Source organism: Amia ocellicauda, chromosome 5 (assembly GCF_036373705.1).
Source record: "Amia ocellicauda isolate fAmiCal2 chromosome 5, fAmiCal2.hap1, whole genome shotgun sequence".
In the NCBI taxonomy this organism is placed as follows: Eukaryota; Metazoa; Chordata; class Actinopteri; order Amiiformes; family Amiidae; genus Amia; species Amia ocellicauda.
Genome location: NC_089854.1, coordinates 20,064,531 through 20,089,630, shown reverse-complemented (window position 1 = coordinate 20,089,630; position 25,100 = coordinate 20,064,531). Strand labels below are relative to the sequence as shown.

At 47.2% G+C, this 25,100-nt stretch overlaps 2 protein-coding genes and 1 long non-coding RNA gene across 3 annotated transcripts; all 3 read left to right on the top strand.

Annotated features, from left to right (window-relative positions):
• Positions 1–1,387: 1,387 nt before the first annotated feature.
• Positions 1,388–11,512, top strand: LOC136749711 (uncharacterized). The gene is made up of 4 exons (XR_010816782.1): positions 1,388–1,491; positions 1,580–1,668; positions 2,768–2,856; positions 11,390–11,512. It is a non-coding gene; the product is annotated as an uncharacterized LOC136749711 (long non-coding RNA).
• Positions 11,513–11,878: 366 nt separating this feature from the next.
• Positions 11,879–19,815, top strand: dgke (diacylglycerol kinase, epsilon). The gene is made up of 11 exons (XM_066704198.1): positions 11,879–12,669; positions 13,665–13,824; positions 13,920–14,039; positions 14,409–14,552; positions 15,055–15,212; positions 15,487–15,538; positions 15,646–15,759; positions 15,882–15,953; positions 16,077–16,204; positions 16,378–16,489; positions 16,760–19,815. Exons 1-11 carry the CDS (start codon positions 12,230–12,232, stop codon positions 16,964–16,966), a joined length of 1,707 nt encoding a protein of 568 aa, XP_066560295.1. The 5' UTR covers positions 11,879–12,229; the 3' UTR covers positions 16,967–19,815.
• A 1,280-nt stretch (positions 19,816–21,095) lies between these two features.
• LOC136749705 (meteorin-like protein) lies at positions 21,096–24,856 on the top strand. The gene is made up of 3 exons (XM_066704196.1): positions 21,096–23,407; positions 23,653–23,712; positions 24,447–24,856. The coding sequence occupies exons 1-3, from the start codon at positions 22,885–22,887 to the stop codon at positions 24,770–24,772; spliced, it is 909 nt and encodes a 302-aa protein (XP_066560293.1). The 5' UTR covers positions 21,096–22,884; the 3' UTR covers positions 24,773–24,856.
• The last annotated feature ends 244 nt before the right edge of the window (positions 24,857–25,100 follow it).

Below are 25,100 nucleotides of genomic sequence, written 5' to 3'. Positions count from 1 at the left end.
AGTAGGAATTATTTAGATGTGGTGAAAAGTATACATTATTTCTTAAATATGTAAATAAAAAGATTTGAGTTAAATCAATGAACAAATAAACACGGAACAAAAGTGTGTGTCTGACATTTGCACTAACAATGAGAGGGAATTGAGTATGATGCTTGAAACGCATTTGAAATGAACTGAGAGAGAGACGGAGGCAGGGAGGGAGAACGAGAGAGAGTAACGTCATAATTTCCGCTCGTCTTTGTAAGTGTTGTTGACTTTTGAATAGGGGGTGGGGTGACCAAAACTGACACCTCCCTGCCATTCTGGCCTATTGGTTATATACATGTGTGATTCCCGACACAAGTACGCATTCTGCATCCTGCAAACAGGGTGAAGTGTAATGTACAGACACCCACTGAACAGAATACACGAGGCCTCAGAAGGGCCAGTTTCTCGTCATTGTAAGTTTACGCCGTCCTCAACAATAATGCATAATAAAGCACAAACAGCTTATATTTTTTCATTGTTCTTATTTTTTAATTCACTAAGTTTTAAACTGCATAGCACTAGGGGGGGGGGGGATACATCTAATTTAACTGAAAAGAAACCTCCGGGAGTCCACAGCTTGCAGTTGCCCTCTCCTCCAGGGCTTGCTAATGATTTTACTGTAAGATGTTTAATGGCCTACCTCAGAAGTTGTGAAAGATTATTTTTCTTACATATTTAAAGTACCAAGAATTCATGGAACACGTTTTGTAAAAATGTGTTAAAATGTATCATTTAACTATGTACATAATGACAAAAAACAAAAGTGGATAAGTATTATAAATAAATAAATAAATAAATAATTGCTGATGTACGATTTATCTAATTTCCCCTGTTTCAGAACCCATCTACAGCTCTTCTCTCTTTTGGTAATTTTCGTATTTCATTATTTGTATTTCACGTCACACAGTTGCAACTGATTTTAAAGACAGGCCTAAAACAGAATTCAGATTTTACCCGTGTTCTTAATGTGACAGTATAGGCACTAATTGGAATCTGGCGTGTCCATCAATATGATCAATAAATCAACCATAAAAACTATTAACATGTAATAAAAAAACATCATGGAGAAATAAACTTGATATTTTCTTCTCAACCAAAAGTATATTCAAGTGCATGTCCTTTTTCAAAGCAGTCTTCAGTTTTGTTAATGCGTCGAAACCAGTAGTCTCCAGTCCTGGTCCTAGAGAGCCCCTATCCAGCAGGTTTTGGAGATCACCCTTCTATCACCTGAAAGTAGTTAATTTCAAACAATTCAGCCGGAGGTTTGGTAAATGCAATCATTAAAACACAATTGGAGCAATCCCTGGGTTGAGTTGATTAATTGATTAATTACTACCATGTGTTCCCAGTATTTAGAAATTGGTGATTTAAGGTGACCTAAAAGATTAAGTGGATAGGGGCTCTGGAGGACCAGGGTTGGAGACCACTGCACTACTCTAACGTGGTTGCTGTTTAATTAAAGCTGTGAGGCCTGTTTGGATCTATCAGGAGAGACTGTTTGCCCATGTCACTGAGCTTTGTGGTTTTCAGGTCTGTGTCTCTTTTTCTGCAGATTTCACTCACAGGATCCGGAACAAGCAATTGCGTGTGTAGTGTGAAACTGTGGCAACTTCTCTGATGAGGATGTCAGACACAGGACAGGTGAGAGAGAGCACTACCTTGTTGTTTCTACTTTCAGTCTTGGCATTCCTAATCTGGCTTCTATTTTTGCCTTAATTGAAGTTAATTCTATCTATATTCTAGCTATAGTGTTTCTTTGGGGAATTTGTTTTTTGATTATGCAGGAGCAAGGCCCTTAAATGTGTAAATGTAAAAATCTAATTTACTAATATTTATACCATTTATAGCTGAACAAGTGGTAATTTAAACAAGTTAAAATGTAAAGATTAAGTAAATGCACACACTTGATAATTGTACGTTCACAACATCTTCATGTAATAAGTTAACTTAAGATCACAAAATATACATGCAGAAACTAAATTCTCCATTAAAACTTCATTTGGTACAGAAAAAACGTTGCTTGAAAATAAAGCTAATCACTTCATTAAATAAGTTAATACAATGAATAAGTGTTAAGCAGGTCTGTGCGTTGTATATATTTTACATAGTGGGTTGGGATGTAGTCTGAAGATCTCAACTACCTAGTCACATTTGTACAGTTATATAGAATTAAAATAAACTTTTAACCATAACCCATGATATAAGGTAATGAAATTAAAAAAAATTAAGAAACTTAGAATTCGTTTTCTGAAACAAAAGCCTTTTAATAGAAACTGTCTTGCAGAAAAAGAACGATAAAGGCCTTTTAAACATTTCACCGCCATGGCGTTCAGTACAATTAAATGCTAAAGTAACTTAAATCCAGCATATGTATAAATCTGTATAGTTTTATGAAACCAACCGATTTGTACTTTTAGTTAAACCTCCACAGAGAGAGAGCTCGGCCGCACCAAACCTACACCGAGTCGAGAGACCAGCAGGAGGAGAAAAGGTCGGGGGACCGTGCGCGTCAGGCAGGGCTTTAGTGAGATCTGGTTACATGTTTTGCCTCAAAACAACCAGATGAATAAAACTGAGGCAGAGATCGAAATCGGGAAACCGGAGTGAAGTCGGCACAGAAAGATGAAGGTTTTACAGGAGTGTGCCTTATTTTTTTCAATAAAAGAAACTTGGAGGAAAATGAGTTAATTACAAAAAGGACTTTTGTTTAACTTTTACCCTTGGTTTATTTTACAAAAAGGGCTCCAAGGCACGACCCACCAGGACCGTGACCCATCGCTGGGCACAGAGGGGCTCCGGAGCGGACGTGCGGCCTCGGCGCCCCGGCTGGTGAGAAACCCTGCACTATGCGACTGCACTCGTTCACTGATCTACAGCCGTGACTTCATACCGTAACACTTCCAGACTGCCCTGTATCAATTCTCTGAATTCTGTCACAGTCTATCATTTTAGCTCTTGCTTTTCACTTTCAATAGAAGTTGGAAAAACTTCAAATTTTCAAATTTTTCATAACCAAAAATTCAAACCTGTGATTTAAAATCTTGAACAGGCACAGTAAATAGAAACTGCCTATATTGGTCAGATGTGTTAGACAAACCGTATTTCACATTTTGTAAAATGCTTTTTAAGACATTGTGTAAATGGAAGTAGTTTCCAGTGTATCGATGCGATGGTCATCAACGGTGTCTTGCAACAGCTGTTTATTTTTTATTAAATATTTTCCAAGTCACAATTTTCAGCTGCAACAAAAATATACGGCAAACCGAAATGCGAAAGTTTAATACTAATATTTATATGTACAGCGGAAATGTTTTACATAGATTTAAATACACCGAAGAAAGCCAAATAAATCCAATTAAAACATCAAAACTAAACCAAATCAAATCAAACCCAAAACAATACAAAGCCATGGAACACAGGATCCCTGTAGACCAGGGCCGCCATCAGGGTTTATGGACAGGAGGACAACATTTTCCAAATTGGGCCCCCTCATCCACGGGGGGTGGGGTGCGACAGACCTTGACTGTGGGGAGTGCTTGTATGCTGTCCGTGGTGCTCATTGCCAACCTGGATACGAAAACTATTCTAACTATAGTCTAATAAAGAACATTGTCTTGCTCTTTATTTTATTTATTTTTGGTTTAAAAAAAAAAAAAAAAAAAAAAAACGCCACCCTTGCTTCCCGCGGCACTGCCCTCATCCACACCCACTCCAGCACCGTCCACCACCACCACCCACCCATCAATTACTAAATCATTGCTTTAATTATTTTTTTTTTTAAGCATGTTGTTTCTAGAGAAGCAACAGTAATGTTTACAACAGCAAAGTCGCTATATAAACTCAAGCAAAATGTGACCCATCGTGGCAATACCGCAAACCTTGTAAAACACACGACAGCACGCCGAGCTGAGCGGAGGCGAGAGACGGGCATCATCCAGCACCTGAGTGATAACCGGTCATTTTAATCATTTCAACAGAAGCCATGCTCCTCAAGAAATAAAATAAGTATTCACTGATATTACACTTGGTGCAGGTACATATACACTAGTACTCCGATACCCCTAAGGTTCATATCCAGCTGTGTAAAAAGTAATGGAAACACTTTTATCCGATATATTTAATCGGGGTCTCAATAGGTGGCCAGCATTTCGATTAATCTGGACATGTTATCAGTTTAGTCAGATTTCTGTTTTAAATGCGTCCATGTCTGACTACGTAACCGGCGCCAGGTCCTGTATAAAGCGAAACCCCACTATTGCACCGATCCCATGTTAACAAGTATTTTGTGTAATCGCGGTATTGCTTGCATGTAAACACTTCAGTCCAATTATTGCCATAAACTGTTTTTTTTCTTCTCTCCAGTTGGGGTTTTGTAAACGTACTCAATAGTAGTGTAGCTTGTAGGACATAATTATATTTATTTTTCATGTATGACTCCGAAACAGCTGGAGAGTTTACCAGAAGCCTGGGAGAGATGATTGTGAGGGACCTCCAGCCAATCTCAATTGTTGAGGATGGAGGTTTTAATTCACTTGTCAACACTCTTGATCTGCGCTTTACAATCCCAAGCGGCACAAAGTACAAAGGGGAGATCCAAAAATCATAGTCAAGAACAGTCCAGAGGTAAATTGCTGGGGAGACGCGCAAAACAATAAGAGCCAAAGGGGAGGTCATGAGAAAAAAGCAAGAGGGCAGGAACACTAAGGGTCAGGTAATCTAGGAATGTTTAGAAGTGACTCTGGTAAGACGACCAGACTTAAACCCCCGTTTGTCCTTCAGTGACTGTTAAGTGCAGGGCAGAGTGTAGACCGAGGAGCTGGTGGGGAGAGGTAGAACCAATGAGTGCAGAGGGTTATTGGGACAAGTGCACATGGAGATGTGGACTGTTAATTGGATGATTGCTAATTTGGAGAGGGGGACTGGCTAGTATTCGGTTGATCAGGATGACCTCAAGTGGTGAACAGGGGAAGTGTGGAGAGCAGGCCTGACACTCGCAGCAGGGCTTCTTAAGCTGTTAGGTTTGAACAATCAAACAAGTTACTCATTTATTAGCAGATGCCCTTATCCATGGTGACTTACAAAATATAAGAGCATTACAAAAAGTGCAATACAGTACAGTTCAAAACCTGATACAATTACAAGTTTAAAATTACACAAGTGCATAGGAAATTATACAGTAAATATAAAGTCCAACATCCTAGATTGGTATAGCGAATAAGTGCAGTCAAGGTGTGAAGTCATATTTAAGATCTAAGGGGAAGGGGGCAGAGGGGAAATCACAAACAACATGATAATTATCCAGTGATTTAAATTGCGTGCTTCAGGCTTTAGAAACTTAAAACAAACCATGTTTATTTTTACAATCTCCACACCAGTTTATTTTTATGGAGTTTGGGTGCACAATTAGTTCCCTTTCAAATTGATAGGTAGCTATTACTGAATGGGAAGAGCATTCTGACTTTCCAATCAGTGAAAACGTATACCATAACTGCCCAATAGGAGCCTTGCTCTCGGGAGGAGTCCTGCCCCCACCATCTGTGAGCGTCTCCTCCTGCCAGCTGCAGCCTGCCGTTTCTTCTTTCACTGCTCAGCAACAGCTGCTTTGTGAATTCATGTCACGGGTGATTGTAAGCTGAAAACCATGTTTATTAAAGCGAGATGTGGACTCGCTGCCACGCAGTATTCCCCGTGCAGGTTTGGCTAGATCTCCATACATACACCACAGGCTTCAGGAACCCGAAGCAAAGCACGTTTACAAACGAGAGGAGGCCATTAATAACTAAGTGAGCCAAGGATCCTATCCAGTCTATTTTTAAATGTTCCCAGATTTTCAGCTTCTACCACATTGCTGTGGAGTTTGTTCAGATTGTGACGACTCTCTGTGTGAAGAAGTGTCTCCTGTTTTCCGTCTTGAATGCCTTGAAGCCCAATTTCCATTTGTGTCCCCGGGTGCGTGTGTCCCTGCTGATCTGGAAAAGCTCCTCTGGTTTGATGTGGTTGATGCCCTTCATGATTTTGAAGACTTGGATCAAGTCCCCACGTAGTCTCCTCTGTTCCAGGGTGAAAAGGTTCAGTTCCTCAGTCTCTCAGTAGGACATTCCCTTCAGACCTGGAATAAGTCTGGTTGCTCTCCTCTGAACTGCCTCTAGAGCAGCGATATCTTTCTTGAAGTGTGGAGCCCAGAACTACACACAGTATCCAGATGAGGTCTAACTAGTGCATTGTACAGTCTGAACATTACAGCCCTTGTTCTCAATTCTACACTTTTGACAATATAACCTAACATTTTGTTTGCCTTTTTTATTGCTTCCCCACATTGTTTGGATGGAGAAAGACCTAGAAGTCTATGTGGACTCCTCACTTTCTCATTATTTACTTCTAGTTCTAATCCTAATCCTCTCATAATTATAGTGGACATTTTGACTACCTGCATGTATTACCTTGTACTTGTCCACATTGAATTTAATCTGCCAGGTGTCGGCCACAACTGAATATGATCCAAGTCGCTTTGAATAGCCTGCGCTGCCGAGATTGTATCTGCTGAGCCACCTATTTTAGTATCATCTGCAAATTTGACAAGTTTGTTAACTATCCCAGAGTCCAGATCATTAATATAGATTAGAAAAAGCAAAGGCCCAAGTACTGATCCCTGTGGAACTCCACTAACAACCTCACTCCAGTTAGAAGCAACTCCTCTAATCGACACCCTCTGTTTCCTAGACGTCAACCAGTTCATAATCCATCTACTTACATTACCCTGAATGCCTACAGCTTCCAATTTGAGGATCAGTCTTTGGTGAGGAACCTTATCAAAAGCTTTTTGAAAATCTAAGTAAATCCTATCATATGCTTTCACATGATCTACAGCTGCAGTTGCATGTTCAAAACATTCTAATAAATTAGTAAGACATGATCTGCCTCGTCTAAACCCATGTTGACTATCTCCAAGAATATGGTTTTCATTAAGATGCGCCTCTATTTTCTGTCTAACAATTTTCTTCAACATTTTACAGGTGATGCAGGTGAGGCTGATTGGTCTGTAATTTCCTGGCTCAGTTTTGTCCCCTTTCTTGTGGATTGGTTTGACATTTGCTGTCTTCCAGTCAGTTGGCACATCCCCTGTTCTAAGTGTCATTTGGAATATTTGAGTTAGCGGCCTATAAATAATTTCCTTCATTTCTTTAAGTACTGTTGGAAATATACCATCTGGCCCTTGGTGTGTCATGTACCGGTAGCCAAGGGAAGGAACCCAGGTGTAGAGCGTCCGAGAAGTCCAGGAACAGGTGAGGGTCATGGGCCAGTAAACAGGGCAATATGGACAGTTTAGTTTTAGCTCCAAGAGCTATGTTTCTTTGCATTTTCCTCTTTGCTTTCCTGATCCCTTTCTTAACATCTCTTTGCAGCTCAACATATTCTTTGTATTTTGTTTAATCTGTATCCCTTTTGTATGCGCTATACAACATTTTCTCTTTTTTGCATACCTCTATTAAACCATTTTGGCCAGTGTTTTTTAGTCCTCAATTTGCTAAGTTTTGGTACAAATATACTACTTGAGACTGAGGAAAAATTCTTAAAATATAACCATCCTTTCTACTGAATCTGTATCCAGTGTGCTCCAGTCTACCTCTTCTAAGTGTCGCCTCATACCTTCAAGGTTTGCTTTTCTAAAATTGTTAAAGAATGCCTCAAAGCTAACCATATTGTGATCACAGTTCACCATTGGTTCTCTGACTACTGTCCCTTTGACTTGATCTTGGTCATTTTAAAATATCAAATCAAGGCATGCACTCTCCCTGGTTGGTTCCCTGACAAATTGAGTTAGAAAGCAGTCATTTGCCATTTCAACCATTTCTATTTCTGCTTCTGTAGTCCCCACTGGGCTTTCCCAGTCTGTTTGGGAAATTGAAATCCCCCATTATAACAGCCACATCCTTGCTACATGCAGTCCTGATTACACTGTACAATGCAACCTCTTTCTGAATATCTGAGTTGGGTGGCCTGTAACATAATCCTACCACTAATCCTCCAGATCTTTTATTCAAAATATTGTTTCATTAGCAGGATATAATTTGAGTTTTTCTGCCTCAGTGTCATTTCTGACATATGATGCTACTCCACCACTCAATCTGCTAAACTGTGTATCCTTTCAATTTGTATTGTTGTATGTTTGTCACTCCTACAACATCATAGTCATACGCCAGCACTGACAACTGACAACATTCATAAATAAAATCTTCTTGAATGGATGAGTTCATTCAGGAAGGCAATCATTCTGCAAACATGACACGGTAGTTGCCACATGCTTTTTTTTTTGGTCTCTAGGTTTCTGTCCTCTGGTGAACTGCTTGACTTTTTTTGTCACCGCTTAAGTACCTTTTTGTCTACCTGCCCCTAATTCTGATTTTTCAGCTGATTTGTTTACGGTCTTTTTGCTTTGTTGGTTTCCTTATGTCCTGGGACAGGAACATTGCCATGGAGCAAGTGGCCCGATGTCCCCAGAGAGTCTCCCCTGGTCCTGCTGTTGATTAATGTACAGGACTTTAATAGATGCAGTTCAAAACAAAGCTTGAAAGCTTATATATAAAATTAATGTCATGTGTATATATAGCACATATATTTACAATATACTTAATCATGGTTTCTGGTGCTTGTCAATCAAAGAGATCTATTTTGATGGAACTCTGTAATTGAAATGCACACATTTTCACATCTTCATTGGAAATCAGCTGTTTCTGCTGATGATGTAGGAGTTTCTATGTTAATGCAAGTCTCCTGTTGTGATGCCCAAATTCATCAATACCATCTGCATAAATTAGTTTGAGGTCCTGAGTGTAGCGCAAGATCGAGGGTGACTCCTAGGTTCTTAGTGGAAGAAGGAGAGAGTGTCGTAGATTCCAAGGGGACTGAGATGGAGAGATCAGCAGATGGTGAGGAAGAATGGGGAAAACAGAGGAAATCAGATTTGGAGAGGTTGAGCTTGAGGTGGTGTGAGTGCATCCAGGTGGAGATTGCAGACAAGCAGGAAGAGATGCGAGAGGGGATGAGAAGGTCAGAAGAGGGAAAAGACGGGAAGATCTACGCATCATCAGCGTAGAAGTGGTAGGAGAAACCATGGGATGCGATGAGGGGGCCCAGGAAGCGAGTGCAGAGCGAGAACATTAGTGGGCCCAGGATGGAGTCTTGGGGTACACCTGTGAGGAGAGGTTGGGGGGGTGGATGAGGAACCTCGCCGGGTCACTTGATGGGTCCGGTCATTGAGGTAGGAGGAGAACCAGGTGAGAGCAGTTCTAGAGATTCCAAGGTCAGTGAGGGAGGAGAGGAGGGTGGAGTGATCGACAGTGTCAAATGCTGCAGAGAGATCAAAGAGGATGAGGACGGAGGAGAGGGAGGCCGCCCGAGCACAGCTGAGGGAGTCGGTGACTGCCAGGAGAGCCATCACAGTGGAGTGAGCTGTGCGGAAGCCAGATTGCAGAGGATCAAGAAGTGAGTGATGGGAAAGAAATGCAGAGAGCTGATGGTGTACAGCACGCTCAAGGGTTTTGGAGAGGAAGAGGAGTAGGGAGACAGGGCGGTAGGTCAAGGGTTGGTTTCTTGAGGAGTGGGATGACAGCAGCTTATTTAAATTCAGAGGGGAAACAGCCAGAGAGAAGTGAGGAGTTGAGGAGGGAGGAGATGAAGGGGAGTAGATCAGGAGCAGTCGCTTGGAGGAGGCGAGTAGGGAGAGGGTCCAGGGCACATGTTGTAGGTTTGTGAACTAGGAGGAGAGAGGAAACTTCAATCTGAGAAAGCGGAGAGTGGGGGGGAAAAAAAGGAAGCTTGGTTGGTGGGAGACTTGGGTGTGATGGGAGAGGAGGGGGGACTGTTGAAGAGCCTGTGGATGTCTGTGATCTTGGAGAAGGAGGCAAAAGAGGGAAAGGGAGAAGGAGATTAAGTGGTGGTCTGAGATGTCCATGAGTGTCAGAGAGTGTTGAAAGGGATCAGCCTCTAGAGAAGATGAGGTCTAGCTGGCGGCCTGCCCTGTGAGTGGGGGGAGATGGGGAAGAGGGAGAAATTAAAGGAGTGAAGGAGAGGAAGAAATCTGGAAGAGTGGGAAGGGTTGGAGAGGTGGATGTTGAGGTCTCCCAGGAAGATGGTAGGTAAGGACAGCAAGGGGAGGGAGGAGAGCAGAAAGTAAAGTCCTCGCAGTCTTCTTCTGGCTGGAGTCCCGCAGCTAGAGTCCTTGCCCTTTGTAAGGGGGGCGCTGACGGCTGGCGCAGAGGTCCAGGGGGCAGTAAAATACTCCACCTGTAGCTAATTAGGACTGCACACCTGCCTGGCGTTGAATGACACAAGGCTGTAATAACAAAATCCCAGGCAGAACTGCTAGTACATTTAATGGCCGCTTACATGTGTTTACAGACAGACCGTGCCAGACACATGCAGTTACACTGAACAATACTAAATAACAGCCTACAATGTAACCGCTCCTGATTTACAGAAACTACGTGTCAATCTAAGGATAAAGTCCGATAAAATAGTTGCTAATTTACTAACAAACAGTCGTTACTAGAATACAGTTGCAAAATATACCGAACTCTTCGCTAAACAAGTGATCACGTAAAAAACTCCACCCTCTCTCCTAGTTTAGCTACGAGATGCATCGATTGTTTGCGCGATCACGTGACAAACCCATACTTAACTGGGCTGAGCCGGCGACTCCTCTGCGTCCATCTGTCTTTACAACTGTCGCTTTTCCGAACAGGAATTTTGATTAATCGCTCCTGAATTCAGGAATAGGTGTAAATAAGAACTTGTCCAAAAAAACTTAAACCGTTCTAAATAGCGACACTTTGATTCCATGGATATGGTAAGTATTTTAGAGTTTCTGTACAATTTTATTTCCTTCAGTATGCATCCCTTTTCTGATTTGATAAAAACAGGGTGCATTCAAAGGGAATAACATTACTGTTCTATATCTAGAATATTCTTTTCGCTTGGAAGTTGTGGGGTAGGATGTGATCAATTAAAATGTTATGGTTTTATTTAATTCCTAATTTGCTGGTGCATCTTCTGTATAAGTGCATGAGAAATTGTAAGGTTTATTTAATTACTTCTGCCTCCACAGACACCGAAGAATAACAGTCAGCCGTTGCACGGTGCCTTTAAAATCCCGGGAAACTAGTTATTTTTCAAAGTTGTTAAGGAATATCAAACATTTCTGACGTGTATACGAATATTCATGTACCTACTTGTTAAACAATTGTTTATTGTTGCAAAATTATACATATCTTCACATTGTCTTTTTATGACTTCTAAGAGAACATGAAAGCCCTTTTATTATACTAGTAAATACCGGTTTTCTCTCTTTCTCCACTATGTCCAGACCGGGTGCATCTCCTTAAAACTCATCCTGCCAACACCCTCTGGCCGCTGATTCCAGACCGTTCTTTTTATTTCTGAAATGTCTTTAAGTTACTGTGTTCTTAATAAACGAGTATGAAAAAGAGATGAGTGTCTTAGGTGGCTGTGTTCATTCCACGTCATTCATTGAAGAAAAGGGAAAGCATGGGAATCCAGCTGTGGCCTTCTCCAGGAAGGAGGAATCGGTGTGTGGCTGCTGTGCTTTCTAATATACAGCAGGTGGACCAGGGGAAATGCTTAAGGTCACAAAGTCACACCCACAGCTTACTACATTTAAAGCATACTGCTCGTCAATGGATTGCTTTTATGAAGTGTGCATGTGCATCCTGTCGGCTGCAATAAACCCATCCCAGAGCAGTCTGTTTCCTACGTACACCCAAATGCGAGAATGGGAGGACTTTTATTTTGACACACGAGTCGTCTCGCCGTTCCGCTACCCGGAAGTGCAGCTCTCGCGCACCCCCCCCAGCGCGCGGAGCCGGCGGTGTGTGCACGGTGGGGGGGTCGTTGGGATTGAATCGCGCACGTCACTGTAATACGGGCGCTGATGTCACACTGCATGCCCAGCTCGCCGTCCTGCAGGAATGAGGATGTAGTTGCTGTGCTCTGTAGCATCACCGCCATCACCCCCTCTCTCTCCAGAGGCATGACGAGCGCGCCCGGCGTTGCTCAATCCCTCGGGCCGGACATCCCTCTCCCCGCAGCCGCAGCGCAGCACTGAGCGCCCTGGAAGGATTATAATTGTCACTTTATTATTTGGGTGCTGCTCCAAGTCCCACTTGTGCTGCATCCAAACCCGGCGATGGAGGTGGAGGAGGGCAGCGGGGAGCCCCGGGAGGACTGGACCCTGCTGGCCTGGACCGGGCTGGCGATCGTGCTGCCCGTGCTGCTGACCCTGTGGTGCAGTGTGCAGCGCTCCAAGCGCAAGGGGCTCATCCAGGACATCTTCCGGAGGAGCAAGCACGCCTGGCGCCTCACCGACCTGTTCAGCAAGCCCACCTACTGCTGCGTGTGTTCCCAGCACATCCTGCGGGGCGCCTTCTGTGAGTGCTGCGGGGTCTGCGCCGACGAGGGCTGCCTGCCCCGGGCCGACCGCAGCCTGTCCTGCAAGGAGATCATGTCGCCGGCGCAGGCGGACGGCTCCCTGGCGCACCGCTGGGTCCGGGGCAATGTGCCGCTGTGCAGCTGCTGCGCGGTGTGCAAACAGCAGTGCGGCACGCAGCCCAAACTCTGCGACTTCAGGTACCAGCAACCAAGCAAACAGTGGGAAAGCAGTGTGACTAGTGCGCAGCACACTCAGTGTCACAGGCATGCTTCTGCCTCTGTCTTTCTGTCACTCTCATTCTGTCTGTCTCTGTCTGTGTTTGATAAGCCTTAGTGGTTCATCCTGCTGCGCCACAATGGCAGTTTTGTTTGCCTCCCTTTCCTTGCAGCTAAATACAACACAGTGACTTCGTGACCTGCCAGATCATTTTGCAGCCCGGCACTCAATGGGGGCTTTATTTTATGTATTTATTTTGGTATTTCGTATATAACAAATCACAAGAGGGCCGCATGGCTGGGGCAGCGGCGGCGAAGCGGTGGTCTCCCTGGGTGAGGGCCTGTGTCTGCGATCACAAGAGTAAATAGTTACATAATTTGTCGTTTGCGATTACTCCCCCCGCATATTACATTGGAGAACAACTAATGGCTAAACCGCTTCAGTACCGCTAATCTGGGATGTGTGTCGGTTCACAGCAGAGAGAGGAGGGGGGGGGCGCTGCGTCATGGAGGAGAGGAGAGGAGGAAGAGGAGGTGTTGTGGGGGTGTTGTTGTCGAGTGGGTCGGCACTCACTGTTCACCCATCACTCCCCAGCCTGGGGGGGATGCCTGCCCAGCCTCTGTTTGATTCGTTCAGTCCAAACTCACACTCTTTCTCTCTCTCACTCTTCTTTTTTTCTTGAGCGCAAAGTGAAAAGCATGTTCCCTTCTCCCTCTCTGGCCCCTCTCACTATCTGTCTCTGTCTCTCTCTCTCTGAAACAAGATGTGATGGGTCATCAGTTTGTCTTCCTAAGTGTGCCTCATGTTCTCACAGAGAGAGAGAGAGAGGTGGCACATGTTGTCTTTCACTCTCTGTAATCTCTAAAACTCCTTACCCTCAGACTGCCAATCTACAGCACCCTCCCCCCAGCCTGGCTCAGCGCTTCTCTCCTTGTACTTCGTGCTGGAGCCCTGAACCCATGTGTTTCCCACGCAGGTGCGTCTGGTGTCAGACCGTGGTGCACGAGGACTGCAAGGCCAGCCTGCCGGGGGGGGGGCGCTGTGACCTGGGGGAGTTCCGCAGCCTGATCATCCCCCCCCACTACCTGCACCGCATCAACAGGCTGCGCCGCGGGCAGACAGACGAGTACAGCAAGGTACAGAGGTCCGAGTGTCCCGCTTGGCTCAACCAGTGTCAATGAAGAAGGAAAATAAGGTACATTTCTTTAATCTCTCTCTCCCTCCCTCTCAGCTAGCAGCTGATTGCGGGCCCGGCTGGACCCCGGTGCTGGTCCTGGCGAACACGCGCAGCGGCAACAACATGGGCGAGGCGCTGCTGGGGGAGTTCCGCACGCTGCTCAACCCGGTGCAGGTGAGAGTGCTGGCCACGCGGATCAACTGCTGGGCTGGCACTGAGCTCCTGCTGTTCAGAGTACAGTCCGGCTCAGTTCAGCTCAGTCCACAATCCTTTTCAGTTTCCCGGCCTTTTCTATGCAAATGCAAATCACCATTTAGTCAGCGGGTGGACGTTTGAATTTGCATATTCAGGCTTTAGACATCCTGTCACTGATGTTACTCTGAACAGTGCGGCGAACGGCTTTGAATGTTGCGGTTTTATTTAGTGCCATTACCCTTAATGGAGTGTGTGTTAGTCAGGACACACACACTCACACAGTCAGCTCAGCCATCGTTCCCTGACGAATCCTTGACGAATCTCTTCTCCTCCCCCTCTTCCTCTCAGGTGTTTGACCTGACGCAGTTCCCTCCCTCCAAGGCCCTGCAGTTGTGCACTCTGCTCCCGGGGGGCTGTGTGCGTGTGCTGGTGTGCGGGGGGGATGGCACTGTGGGCTGGGTGCTGGACGCCATCGACGCCATGAAGCTGAAGGTCAGTGTGAACGGGTGGGGCGGGGAGACTAAATAATAATATAATCTTGCGTTTATATAGCGCCATTCATCCCAAAGGATCTCAAAGTGCTGAGTACAACTCTGAGATGTGTCAACTGTATTAATATCTTAATTACATTTTAATCATAGTAGTAATAGCCACAATTCCTCTCTAGGTTGTAGAGCATTGTAGAGTTTTGTGTTTGATTTTGTGCTTCGTTGTTGTTAATCTGTGGGCAATGCCTGTGTGGGATAATCTCTGAGCTGGAGGGTAAGAAGATTAAATCAGTTTTGAGGAGAGGAATGGTGAGAGAAAGCGGGACAGAGGGCAGTCTGAGCTGGCACAGATGGGCAGCGGGGCATGGGGGAGCATTTCAGTCACAAGCGTCAGTCCCCTCACTGCCCCCCGTCCTCTTACAGCCCTCAAACAAAACACCCCATCGCAGCAGCTGCATAACTGTGTTGTGGCGTAACCGCGTCTCTGTGTGTCTCTGTGCTTCCAGGGCCAGGAGCAGTTCGTCCCACAGGTCACCATCCTGCCGCTGGGGACGGGCAACGACCTGTCCAACTCTCTGGGCTGGGGCACTGGCTTCGCACGTGAAGTCCCCGTGGAGCAGGTGCTGCGAGACGTGCTGGACGCAGAGGCTGTCAAACTGGACAGGTGCGTCCGTCCCCTTGTCTGTCTATCCCTGTGTTGTCCCTCCATTCGTCCCTCAGTCCCTCCATTCGTCCCTCAGTCCCCCCGTCTCAGTCTGTCTCTCTCAGATGAAGAGGTTGGAGAGGGCTGGGAGATGGGTTTAAAACATGGGTAACTAAAGTGAATTATAAAGGGCGTATGGACAGGACAGTTACGGTCCCAGTGGGGAATACTGACCCATACTGGGCTGCTGGACAGAGATGGGGCTCGAGTCTCATTTTCGTGGTTTTGTTTTCAGGTGGAAAGTTCAGGTGGCGTCTAAAGGCTATTACAGCTTCCGAAAACCAAAGGTAGGTGAGTGAGTGTGTGTCTGTGTCTGCTTTATTTTGTCGCTGAACTGCCTGTCAAACCAGTTGACGGAAGCATCTCTCTCTCTCTCTCTCTCTCTTTCTCTCAGGTCTTAACTATGAATAATTACTTCTCCGTGGGGCCGGACGCCCTGATGGCTCTGAACTTCCACGCCCACCGTGAGAAGACGCCCTCGCTATTCTCCAGTCGCATCGTCAACAAGGTGAGGGCAGGACTTGGGGCTGTTGATTTGGGCCCAGTATAACAACAGTAAACGTCCAGCACAGAAGCAGCGCAGCCCCTGACCGCTGACCCCTGACCCTGTACTGTCTTTCTGATTTGTAGGCCGTCTATTTCTTCTATGGGACCAAAGACTGCTTAGTTCAGGAGTGCAAAGACCTGGACAAGAAGATTGAGGTAACTGCCCCTACCCCACCCTGTCCCGCCCATGTCCCTCCCCCTGCCCTGCCCCCATCCCTCCCGCTGCCCCCCCCGGTGCTGCTTCCATGATCTAGCTGAGTTTCGTGCTCCTCTGTGCAGTTGGAGCTGGATGGCGAGAGGGTGCAGCTGCCCAGCCTGGAGGGCATCATCGTGCTGAACATCGGGTATTGGGGCGGAGGCTGCCGGCTGTGGGAGGGTATGGGGGATGAGCCGTGCCCCCCGACCCGGTAGGGACCCTCGCTCTCCACTCATCTTGCACCTCGTCTGTTCTCTCTCACTTCTCCCCACTCTCTTTCTGTCTTTCTTTGTTGCTCTTTCTTCTGTTCTCTCTCTCTCTCTGCCTGACTGTCTGCCTCACTCTCTTGACGCGGGGGTGTCTGTGTCTCTGTGTCTCCTCCAGGCTGGATGACGGGCTGCTGGAGGTGGTGGGTGTATTCGGCTCCTTCCACTGCGCTCAGATCCAGGTCAAGCTGGCCAACCCGGTGCGGCTCGGCCAGGCGCACACCGTCAGGGTGAGTCCATCTACCCCTCCGTCTCCCTCCCTCCTTTGATTTCAGAAAGTTAGCAGCTCACCTGTAGCGTACAGACACTGTGCGGTCCACACAGGGTCGCACCAGTCAGACCCAACCCAGTCCAGTCCACACAGTGTAGCTTCAGTCCAGTTAAGTCCAGATAGTGTAGCTCCAGTCCAGTCCAGTCCAGTCCACACAGTGTAGCTCCAGTGCAGACAGTGAGGTCCCTGTGCTGACGTGCTGTGTCCGGCTCTGTCCCGCTCGGTCCAGCTGGTGCTGAAGAGCTCCCGGATGCCCATGCAGGTGGACGGAGAGCCGTGGGCGCAGGGCCCGTGCACCATCACCATCACGCACAAGACCCAGGCGCTGGTGCTGTACCGTGCCGCCGAGCAGACTGACGAGGACGATGAGGACAACTCCAGCGGCTCTGAGCACGAGCCCGGGTCCCCCCCGGCCCAGCCGGTCCCGCCCACCTAGCCCCGGGGCCCCCCGCTGCGCAGTGTCACCGCTGCCCGGGTCAGCACGCTCACCGGGGGGGGCAGAGGCACTGCGCTGCGGATCGAGGTGCTGTGTGTGTGTGTGTGTGTGTGTCTATGTGCTCGATGTGCCACAGAACAACAGATTACAGGAGCTGTGTCTGTCACCTGTTGTGCATCGTTGCAGCGAGTAGCCGCTGAAGGCTACCATGTTTGCAGCGTGTTTGCAGCGTGTTTGCAGCTGAAGGCTGGCATGTCTGCAGTTTGATTGTAGCATGTTGCCGCTGCAGATCGTCTGCTGCTGACGTGAAGGCTCTGTGGAAGCTGTGCTCGGTGCCAGAGCCTCCCGTCCTCCTATGATCCACGTCAGGCTGGGTCGGCCGGACAGTTGCAAACCGAGAGGCGCCAGAGACTCGGGGCTACTCCGATCCATCCTAGTGGACTGTTGGGTGGCAGTAGTGCAGCTAAACCCATGATCTCGTTATTCATTAATTAATTAATTAAACATGCGCTCCTACATTTCCTGCTGCATTCATTCTGAACGTGAGTTCGGTTTGTCTTGTGCGTTTCAGTGACTGCAGTGTCTTCACTCCTCCCTGACCCAGATTCGACTCCTAAAACATGTGACACATGTGACTTTCCTTAACACGACACAGACGGGGTTCACTGTGCTGATGATGCCCCTCAATGACACACCGGTAGGACGGCAGAGTCTTATTTAGATTATTGATTTTGTTTACATTGATTCGGTGACATACTCTGCAGTTCACAGGCTGTGTAGTATGTGTGTGTGAGAGTGTGTTTGTGTATCTGTGTGGGTGGCAGGCTGTGTGTGTGTATTGCATCCTCAGTGTGTGTGATGGAGAGGGGAGATTAAAGACTGCGCCCAGCCCTTCCTGCCTGCTTGCCTGCCTGTCACAGAGCTCGTGTTTTATTATCTTCTGCGCCTATCTGGCCCCTCCTATCCTGGATGTTAGTCTTATTATTATTATTAATAATAATATTATCATGCCCTACAGAGATAGTCACTGTTCGCTTTGTGCTGTATGCGCAGCTGCCCATGTCGGCCGCTAGGTGTCGCCCTTGTGCAGAGGCTGAAGAGAGACGCAGTTGACAGTGGATGTTAAGGAGACAGAAATTGTCCTAAAAACATGAATACGCACAGTGTGTCGCATTATCCTGGACTTTACTGTTTAGTTTTTTTAATGTGGGTGGATTGTGGACCCGGGTGGGGAGAGTTGTGTAGCGTTCAGGGTGTTTGTGTTGACCTCATGTCAGAGGTTAAACCGCACAACGACTCCCATTAGGGAACGACCAGGAAAGTGAGTTTTCTTCTCACGCAACTGTTTTCACTTGATTGTGGTATTTGTGGCTTTAAACACAACATTGTGTTGCGCCTACTTGAACATATAAAGAAATCTTTTATTTTAATATATTTTTTGTGAATTAGTTATTGGTGTTGTCTCTATATATTCGTATATAATTGTGCAAAACTCCGCTCAGTTCATTACCGTCGCTGCTCATGTTTTGTTTTTTAATATTACATTTTTGTGCACTTTTTACTTTTTCGGCAGTATGAATGAAGTGTGCTGTCAGTTGGTGTTTAATTTTCTCTGTGATGTGCTGGTCAGTGGGGTCTCACAGCAGGACAGACACAGCACAGTCTCTGACCCCCGACCGCTGTGCTGTGAAGAGACATTGCAGTCACAACCAGGTTCATTCCTACAGGTGTTTTATTTTTATGTGAGTTTTAATGCTGTGTTATTGCTCTGCAGGGTCGCGCTTATTAGTTTAAGCACTGGTTTACACACACACTCTGATGCGTTTAAAGAGACTTTCGTAAGAACACAGTGATTGTTGTGTTAGAAAAAACTTGTTATTTGGTTTCAAAAAATGCGTTTATTTCTTGGCATCTTCTGTTATTTGTATTGTATTGTTTGGTTTACAGAATATAGTTGGAGAGTCTAATAATAGGGGGTGTTATGCGTTGCGTCCAGCCTGCTGTCCTGAGAAGATCTCTTGATCAGTCAAGGCCGGACACCTTCAGTGTAGCGGTGTCCTGTCTGCACACGGATCTCAGTGCATTACATGGCTGTAATATATTTTTTCAAAATTGGATTGTTTGAACGCCTCTAAATAAAATACTATACATTTAGCGCTATTTATTTAAATATGTAGCCAACCAATAACGTAGTTTAGCAGCACCACTCCGAGATGAGGGTATTGACTTTAAAACTCAAACCTGATTATCTGTTCTATACTTTGCCACAAATGTTTCTTATTCTTGAAATGCGCAATTTCCAACACTGTCCGCACTGCCAGAGTATATTGAACCACTTCTTAACCAAGAGCGCCAAACACTTGTATAATTGTTAAGCCTTGTATTCCAGAGGCGAATTTAGTCCCTGTTGTTTCTGAATGTAATACTTAACGGACTGGTAGAGCAGGCATATATGTAAAGTTGAACTGTTTGAAGAGCGGAAAACCAGGGGCAGCATTTTGCATTTGATCGAATACTTCCAGCTTTTTCCCATCGGCTTCAGCCCGAGTGTGGATGCAGAATGCGTTTTAAAGCCCCATTTTCAGGATTTCAAATGCACGTTTTTCTCTCACCTGATGACCCGATTTTTGACAGTGAAGCGGTCACTGCTTTTGCAATATTGCACTGCGAGACTAAAACTGAATGTAAGAGTATTGTAAAATCATTTATGGTTTTGGGAACAAACCCAGACGCATATTGTAAATAAGAACTATTTTCTTATTTATTTGTGTAAAAACAATTGCGAATTGGATGGTTTACGTTGTATTTTCTTTGTGAGTCAATTTGTCAAATAAATACATTTAACAACACGCGTGTCTTTGTGCTGATTCGGGATCCTGTGCAATTTGTACTTTAACTATTTTAGTTTGTGCGTTTGTGGTTGTGCATATTGAAACTATTTCAGTATCTTCTCATGATGCATTCTTAGAACTAATGCTACATTTAACACATTGGTTCTGACAGTGCTGTTTATTCACTGTCCATGTGCGCTCAGCATTTACCCTACGATGCCGTTTTATAGCAGCTCGATTGACTGCACGACATGCAGGTGGATTCAACCACAACCACCATCACCAGCGTAGCAGCAGCAGATGACGTCCACGGCGCTGCTCTCGTCCCGCGGCCGGGCGCAGGGGCAGTATGAGGCCCGTCCGGACCGGCCCGGCCCGCAGTGACAGACAGCAGTCCTGGGCCGGCTCTTGCGGGGCCGCACACGGACAGCAGTGACGTCACGGGCGCTGAGCTTTGGGTGCAGGGGTAGGAGTGGGCGGGCGCTGAGGCGGAACAATGCGGCCCAGGGCAGCCCATTCAAACCCCATCCGTCACTTTATAACCCCCTTTGGCTACAATGATTTTAAGATGTCATTAAGTTATTGTGATCCATTGTAAAAGCAGGAGAATCGTGATGCACGGTCGGGGGCTCCAGGGAGAATTATTTTGATGCAGTCAGACAGAAGGGGAGTCATCGCACCCCCTTTCCTATCGACAGCATCAGTAATCTGTGGGCTTCACAGAAACAGGGCCGCCATTGGCTGGACGCGGATTCGGCCTCTATAGTCCACGGCGTGTTCAGCCGCAACTGCAGCCACGACAAGCACAACAAGCACAGCAGCCCCCGCTAACAGGACCACCGAGAATTCATTACCAGTTATTACTATTCATCGTCATAATAAAGGTATTATAGTTGGTTGCTTTGGCAGAAAGAGGCCAGCCCGTCAACGTGTGGTTCGGGCGGTTCTGTGGGAGTGCGGTGTGTCTCCGATGGACCTCAGAGTGAGCGGCCCGCTTGTGCTGCTCCTGCCCCTGCTGGGGCTGTGCGCCGCCGACCTGTGCAACTGGAGAGGCAGGTAGGACTGGCGCCAAGCTGCAGCTTTACCATGCAGCACCTGCGCAAAAAGACTATTATTCATTCATTCATTCATTCATTCATTCATTCGTCCATGTAGTGATTGCTTTGGCACGAGGTTAATCTCAATAATCTCAGGTTTGTTGTCAGTTTCATGTAAATTAGCAATCATGTGCTAACGATGCATCCTATAATCATGATGATTAATATTATTGGGTGAGTGGAATCGAAGGCACGGCCGTTCACTGTCGCCTATAGACTAGAATCAATTGGACTTGACAGAAGTGAACAAACTACCGTCCACAGATCAGTACAGAGAAAATGAATGCATGTACATTTCCATTGAAGTATTCGTACTTCTGTGCTCTATAACTATACTGATATAGAGTTTCATGTATATCAGCTCTTCCTCTTTATTTGAATAAAACCCAGATGATTGTCCGTAACGATCCTCAATATGCTTTGATCGTGACCCCGCTTTAATGCGCAGTGCTGTACCCCCGCGCTCCACCTCTCAGTTTATTTGATCATTTGTTCTTGTTTTTCCAAATTTTTACTAAAAATACCCAACTGGGTTTATAATCTGCGAACGAGCCTTTCCTGTTACCTTCTGTTTTTATAGGCTTTACATACATGAGCGACCCTGATGTCGCGCTATCGATCCGTATCGATGCGCCTGTCAGGTTTAATAGCAATCAGAGTTTGAACCCCTGCTAATCTGGCCGGATTAGAGCGCTAATCGGATCTGATGGTTTTGCTGGAATGAAACCTCAGAGACGGGTTTCTTCTGGTTAACTGTCTCCCAGCTCCAGATCACAGTCATACCCAGTAGCAACAGCGGCATTATAATCGATCCAGCACTTTCTCCGTACTGGTTTCCATTGTGTCCAAAGCCATTTTATGTGTGAAGGTTTTCCACGCAATGTAAAGCGGTTTAGACTCTCAAAGTCATGGTGCCGGCACCCAGTCTTCTGGGTTTTGTTCCAGATTTGCCCTAGATGTCTTAATTGAGCTCTTAATGAAGTAAAATAGCTTAATTGCAGTTCCAGGGACTGTTTTGTGTTTCTAATTATTTTTCTTTTTCCCCTTTCCTGCCTCTGTATGTGTGTGTGTGTTTGTATTTCTGTCTATGTGTCTCTTTGAATATCTGTCTGTCTATGCGTATCAACTGTGCGTGTGTAAATGTCTGTATCTCTGTTTTTCTGTGTATTTGTCCTGTCTCTGTGTGTGTGTGTCAATGTGTCCTGTCTGTCTGTCTGTGTGTATGTCTGTGTCCTGTCTGTGTGTGTGTGCGTGTCTGTGTCCTGTCTCTGTGTGTGTGTGTCAATGTGTCCTGTCTGTCTGTCTGTGTGTGTGTCTGTATGTGTGACTGTCTGTGTCCTGTCTGTGTGTGTGTGCGTGTCTGTGTCCTGTCTGTCTGTGTGTGTGTCTGTGTCCTGTCTGTGTGTATGTCTGTGTCCTGTCTGTGTGTATGTCTGTGTCCTGTCTGTGTGTGTGTGTGTGTGTGTGTGCGTGTCTGTGTCTTGTCTGTATGTGTGCGTGTTGTCCTGTCTGTGTGTATGTGTGTCTGTATGTGTGCGTGTCTGTGTCCTGTGTGTGTGTGTGTGTGTGTGTCTGTATGTGTGACTGTCTGTGTCCTGTGTGTGTGTGTGTGCGTGTCTGTGTCCTGTCTGTCTGTGTGTGTGTCTGTGTCCTGTCTGTGTGTATGTCTGTGTCCTGTCTGTGTGTGTGTGTGTGTGTGTGTGCCTGTCTGTGTCCTGTCTGTGTGTGTGTGTGTGTGTGTGTGTGTGTGTGTGCGTGTCTGTGTCTTGTCTGTATGTGTGCGTGTTGTCCTGTCTGTGTGTATGTGTGTCTGTATGTGTGACTGTCCTGTGTGTGTGTGTGTGTCTGTATGTATGTGTCTGTATGTGTGCGTGTCTGTGTCCTGTGTGTGTGTGTGTGCATGTCTGTGTCCTGTGTGTGTGTGTGTGTGTGTGTGTGTGTGTGTCTGTATGTGTGACTGTCCTGTGTGTGTGTGTGTGTGTGTGTCTGTATGTATGTGTCTGTATGTGTGCGTGTCTGTGTCCTGTGTGTGTGTGTGTGCATGTCTGTGTCCTGTGTGTGTGTGTGTGTGTGTGTGTGTGTGTGTGTGTGCGTGTCTGTGTCCTGCCGCAGCGGTCTGGCGCGGGAGCCTCACTCCCGCACGGTGCAGCAGGTTCGTCTGCGCTGCACGGAGGGGCAGGTGGAGTGGTTCTACCCCAGCCAGGCCCTGCGGGTGCTGCTGCAGCCCAACCTGGCGTCGGCCCGGCCCGCCACCGTGTGCATCAAGCCCCTGCGCAGCTTCCGCGGTGCCAGTGTGTTCATCGAGCGTGCCGGGGAGCTGGAGCTGCTGCTGGCCGAGGGCGGGCTGCCGGAGCAGGTGTACTGTTTCCGCACTGCCAGCCCCCAGCAGCCTGCCGCCGTCTTCCTGCAGGCGAGTCCCCACAGTGACATCAGCCGGCGCACCGTGGGCTTCCGCTACGAGCTGCTGGGCCACCATGGCGCCCAGCCCGACCTCCGGGCCACCGTAGTGCAGGGTGAGGAAGAGTGGCTGGGGAAGGGGCTGGCAGTGTGTGTGTGAGAGAGAGAGGTGTGTGTGTGTGTGTGTGTGTGTGTGTGTGTGTGTGTGTGTGTGTGTGTGTGTGTGCGAGCGGACTGTGCAGTGGGTGCAGTGAATCGTTAGCAGGGTGTGCTGTCAGTGGCAGGGTGCTGGTGTGCCTGCTGCTGCTCACGTCTCTCTCTCTCTTTCTCTCTTTCCCTATCTCCCTCTCTCTCTCCTCAGCCGTGTGCCGCCCGTGCAATGACACAGAGCTGCTCCTGGCCGTTTGCAGCTCGGACTTCGGTACGTCTCTGAAATCGCTCCCTCCCCCGAGTTTGTGTCTCCCACTCCAATACCTGACTTTGAGGGGTTACTGGTGCAAAGTGCGCTGATCATAGAATAAAACATAAAAAATACTTGATTACGGTTTAATAAACACCAAAAGCAAAAGTCCCCACTGGAAAGGAAAACAGTCTCACTCAGGAAGGGGTGACCCGGGGACATGGGGACATGTTTCTGTGGGGATCTTTCCCTGGGTTTAACACGGACCTGCTATAAAATACCCGTCCCTGTATGATGGCACAGGGCATTTAGGATTAATTGATATTAACACGTTTATGACATGTCGACCTCTGACCCCCAGAAAGGGCCGCCACACATGAGAGAAAGGGTTCATCATCTCCGAAGCCCCTCTTTTACCAGACAGCTGCTCCCCTGCAGCCGGGACAGGGCCTAACAGATGTGCCGCCCCCGGGCTACACAATGGGGGCGCGTTGGGGCTGAAGAGGCCAATGGAGCAGAAGAAATGCTCCTTTGAAGCGACTCCATTTAGGGCCCGACTCCCCTGCCCTGATCTCACAAATCGCCATCTCTGATGAGAGAAAATCGCTGCCTAATGAAAGTGTTCAATGGCAAGAGGGCAGCAAATAAGAATGTACTTGTCTGTCAGTGCGTGGATTCCCCTTGCTGATGCCTTGTGTCTCTCTCTGTCTCTCTGTGTGTGTCTGTGTGTCTCTTTGTGTCTCTGTCCCCCGCAGTGGTGAGGGGCTCAATCCAGGCGGTGTCTCATGACGAGGAGCGGCAGACATCGCGCCTGGAGGTGGGCTCCGGCCACGTGTACCGGCAGCGCAGTGGTGTGTTCGAGCGGGATGGTGCAGGGGGGTCAGGGGGGGCCTGGAAGGGTTACATCCATACCCTGCTGCAGTGCGGCGTGAGGCAGGGGGACGGGGAGTTCCTCTTCATGGGGGCGGAGCACTTCGGGGAGGCGTGGCTGGGTTGTGCGCCACGGTACAAAGACTTCCTGTCTGTGTATGGTGTCGCCCGGGCGGCCCGTGAGAACCCCTGCGAGTTCCCTCTAGATTGACCCCTGACCCCTGACCCCAGGACAGCACCATAGCCTGGGGCACTCCACACGCACACGCAGGGAGTCACCCTGACCACTCTGGGACTGCACTGGCTGGTGGAGACGTTAAAGTGGACACATAGGGGGGCAGGATTGTTGGCGTTGTTAGTGTGTGTGTGTGTGTGATCCAATTCACTTGCACTTTCATCACCCAGCAGCGCATGGAGATTTCATACTGAGAAACTGTGATAGATAGCATGCTAGAAATGTTCATTGGTGTTTCAAGTGGGATATTGGACAATTTGCACAATACAAGCTGAGCAGCAGGAAGTGACAGCTGTGATGGAGT

Coding starts and splice junctions, on each gene's coding strand:
- dgke (XM_066704198.1), top strand. CDS start 12,230: ATGGAGGTGGAGGAGGGCAGCGGGGAGCCCCGGGAGGACTGGACCCTG. Junction 15,760..15,881: donor CCAGTCGCATCGTCAACAAG/GTGAGGGCAGGA, acceptor TCTGATTTGTAG/GCCGTCTATTTCTTCTATGG. Junction 16,490..16,759: donor GCCAGGCGCACACCGTCAGG/GTGAGTCCATCT, acceptor CGCTCGGTCCAG/CTGGTGCTGAAGAGCTCCCG.
- LOC136749705 (XM_066704196.1), top strand. CDS start 22,885: ATGTATGTGTCTGTATGTGTGCGTGTCTGTGTCCTGTGTGTGTGTGTG. Junction 23,408..23,652: donor CCGGGCCACCGTAGTGCAGG/GTGAGGAAGAGT, acceptor CTCTCTCCTCAG/CCGTGTGCCGCCCGTGCAAT. Junction 23,713..24,446: donor CGTTTGCAGCTCGGACTTCG/GTACGTCTCTGA, acceptor TGTCCCCCGCAG/TGGTGAGGGGCTCAATCCAG.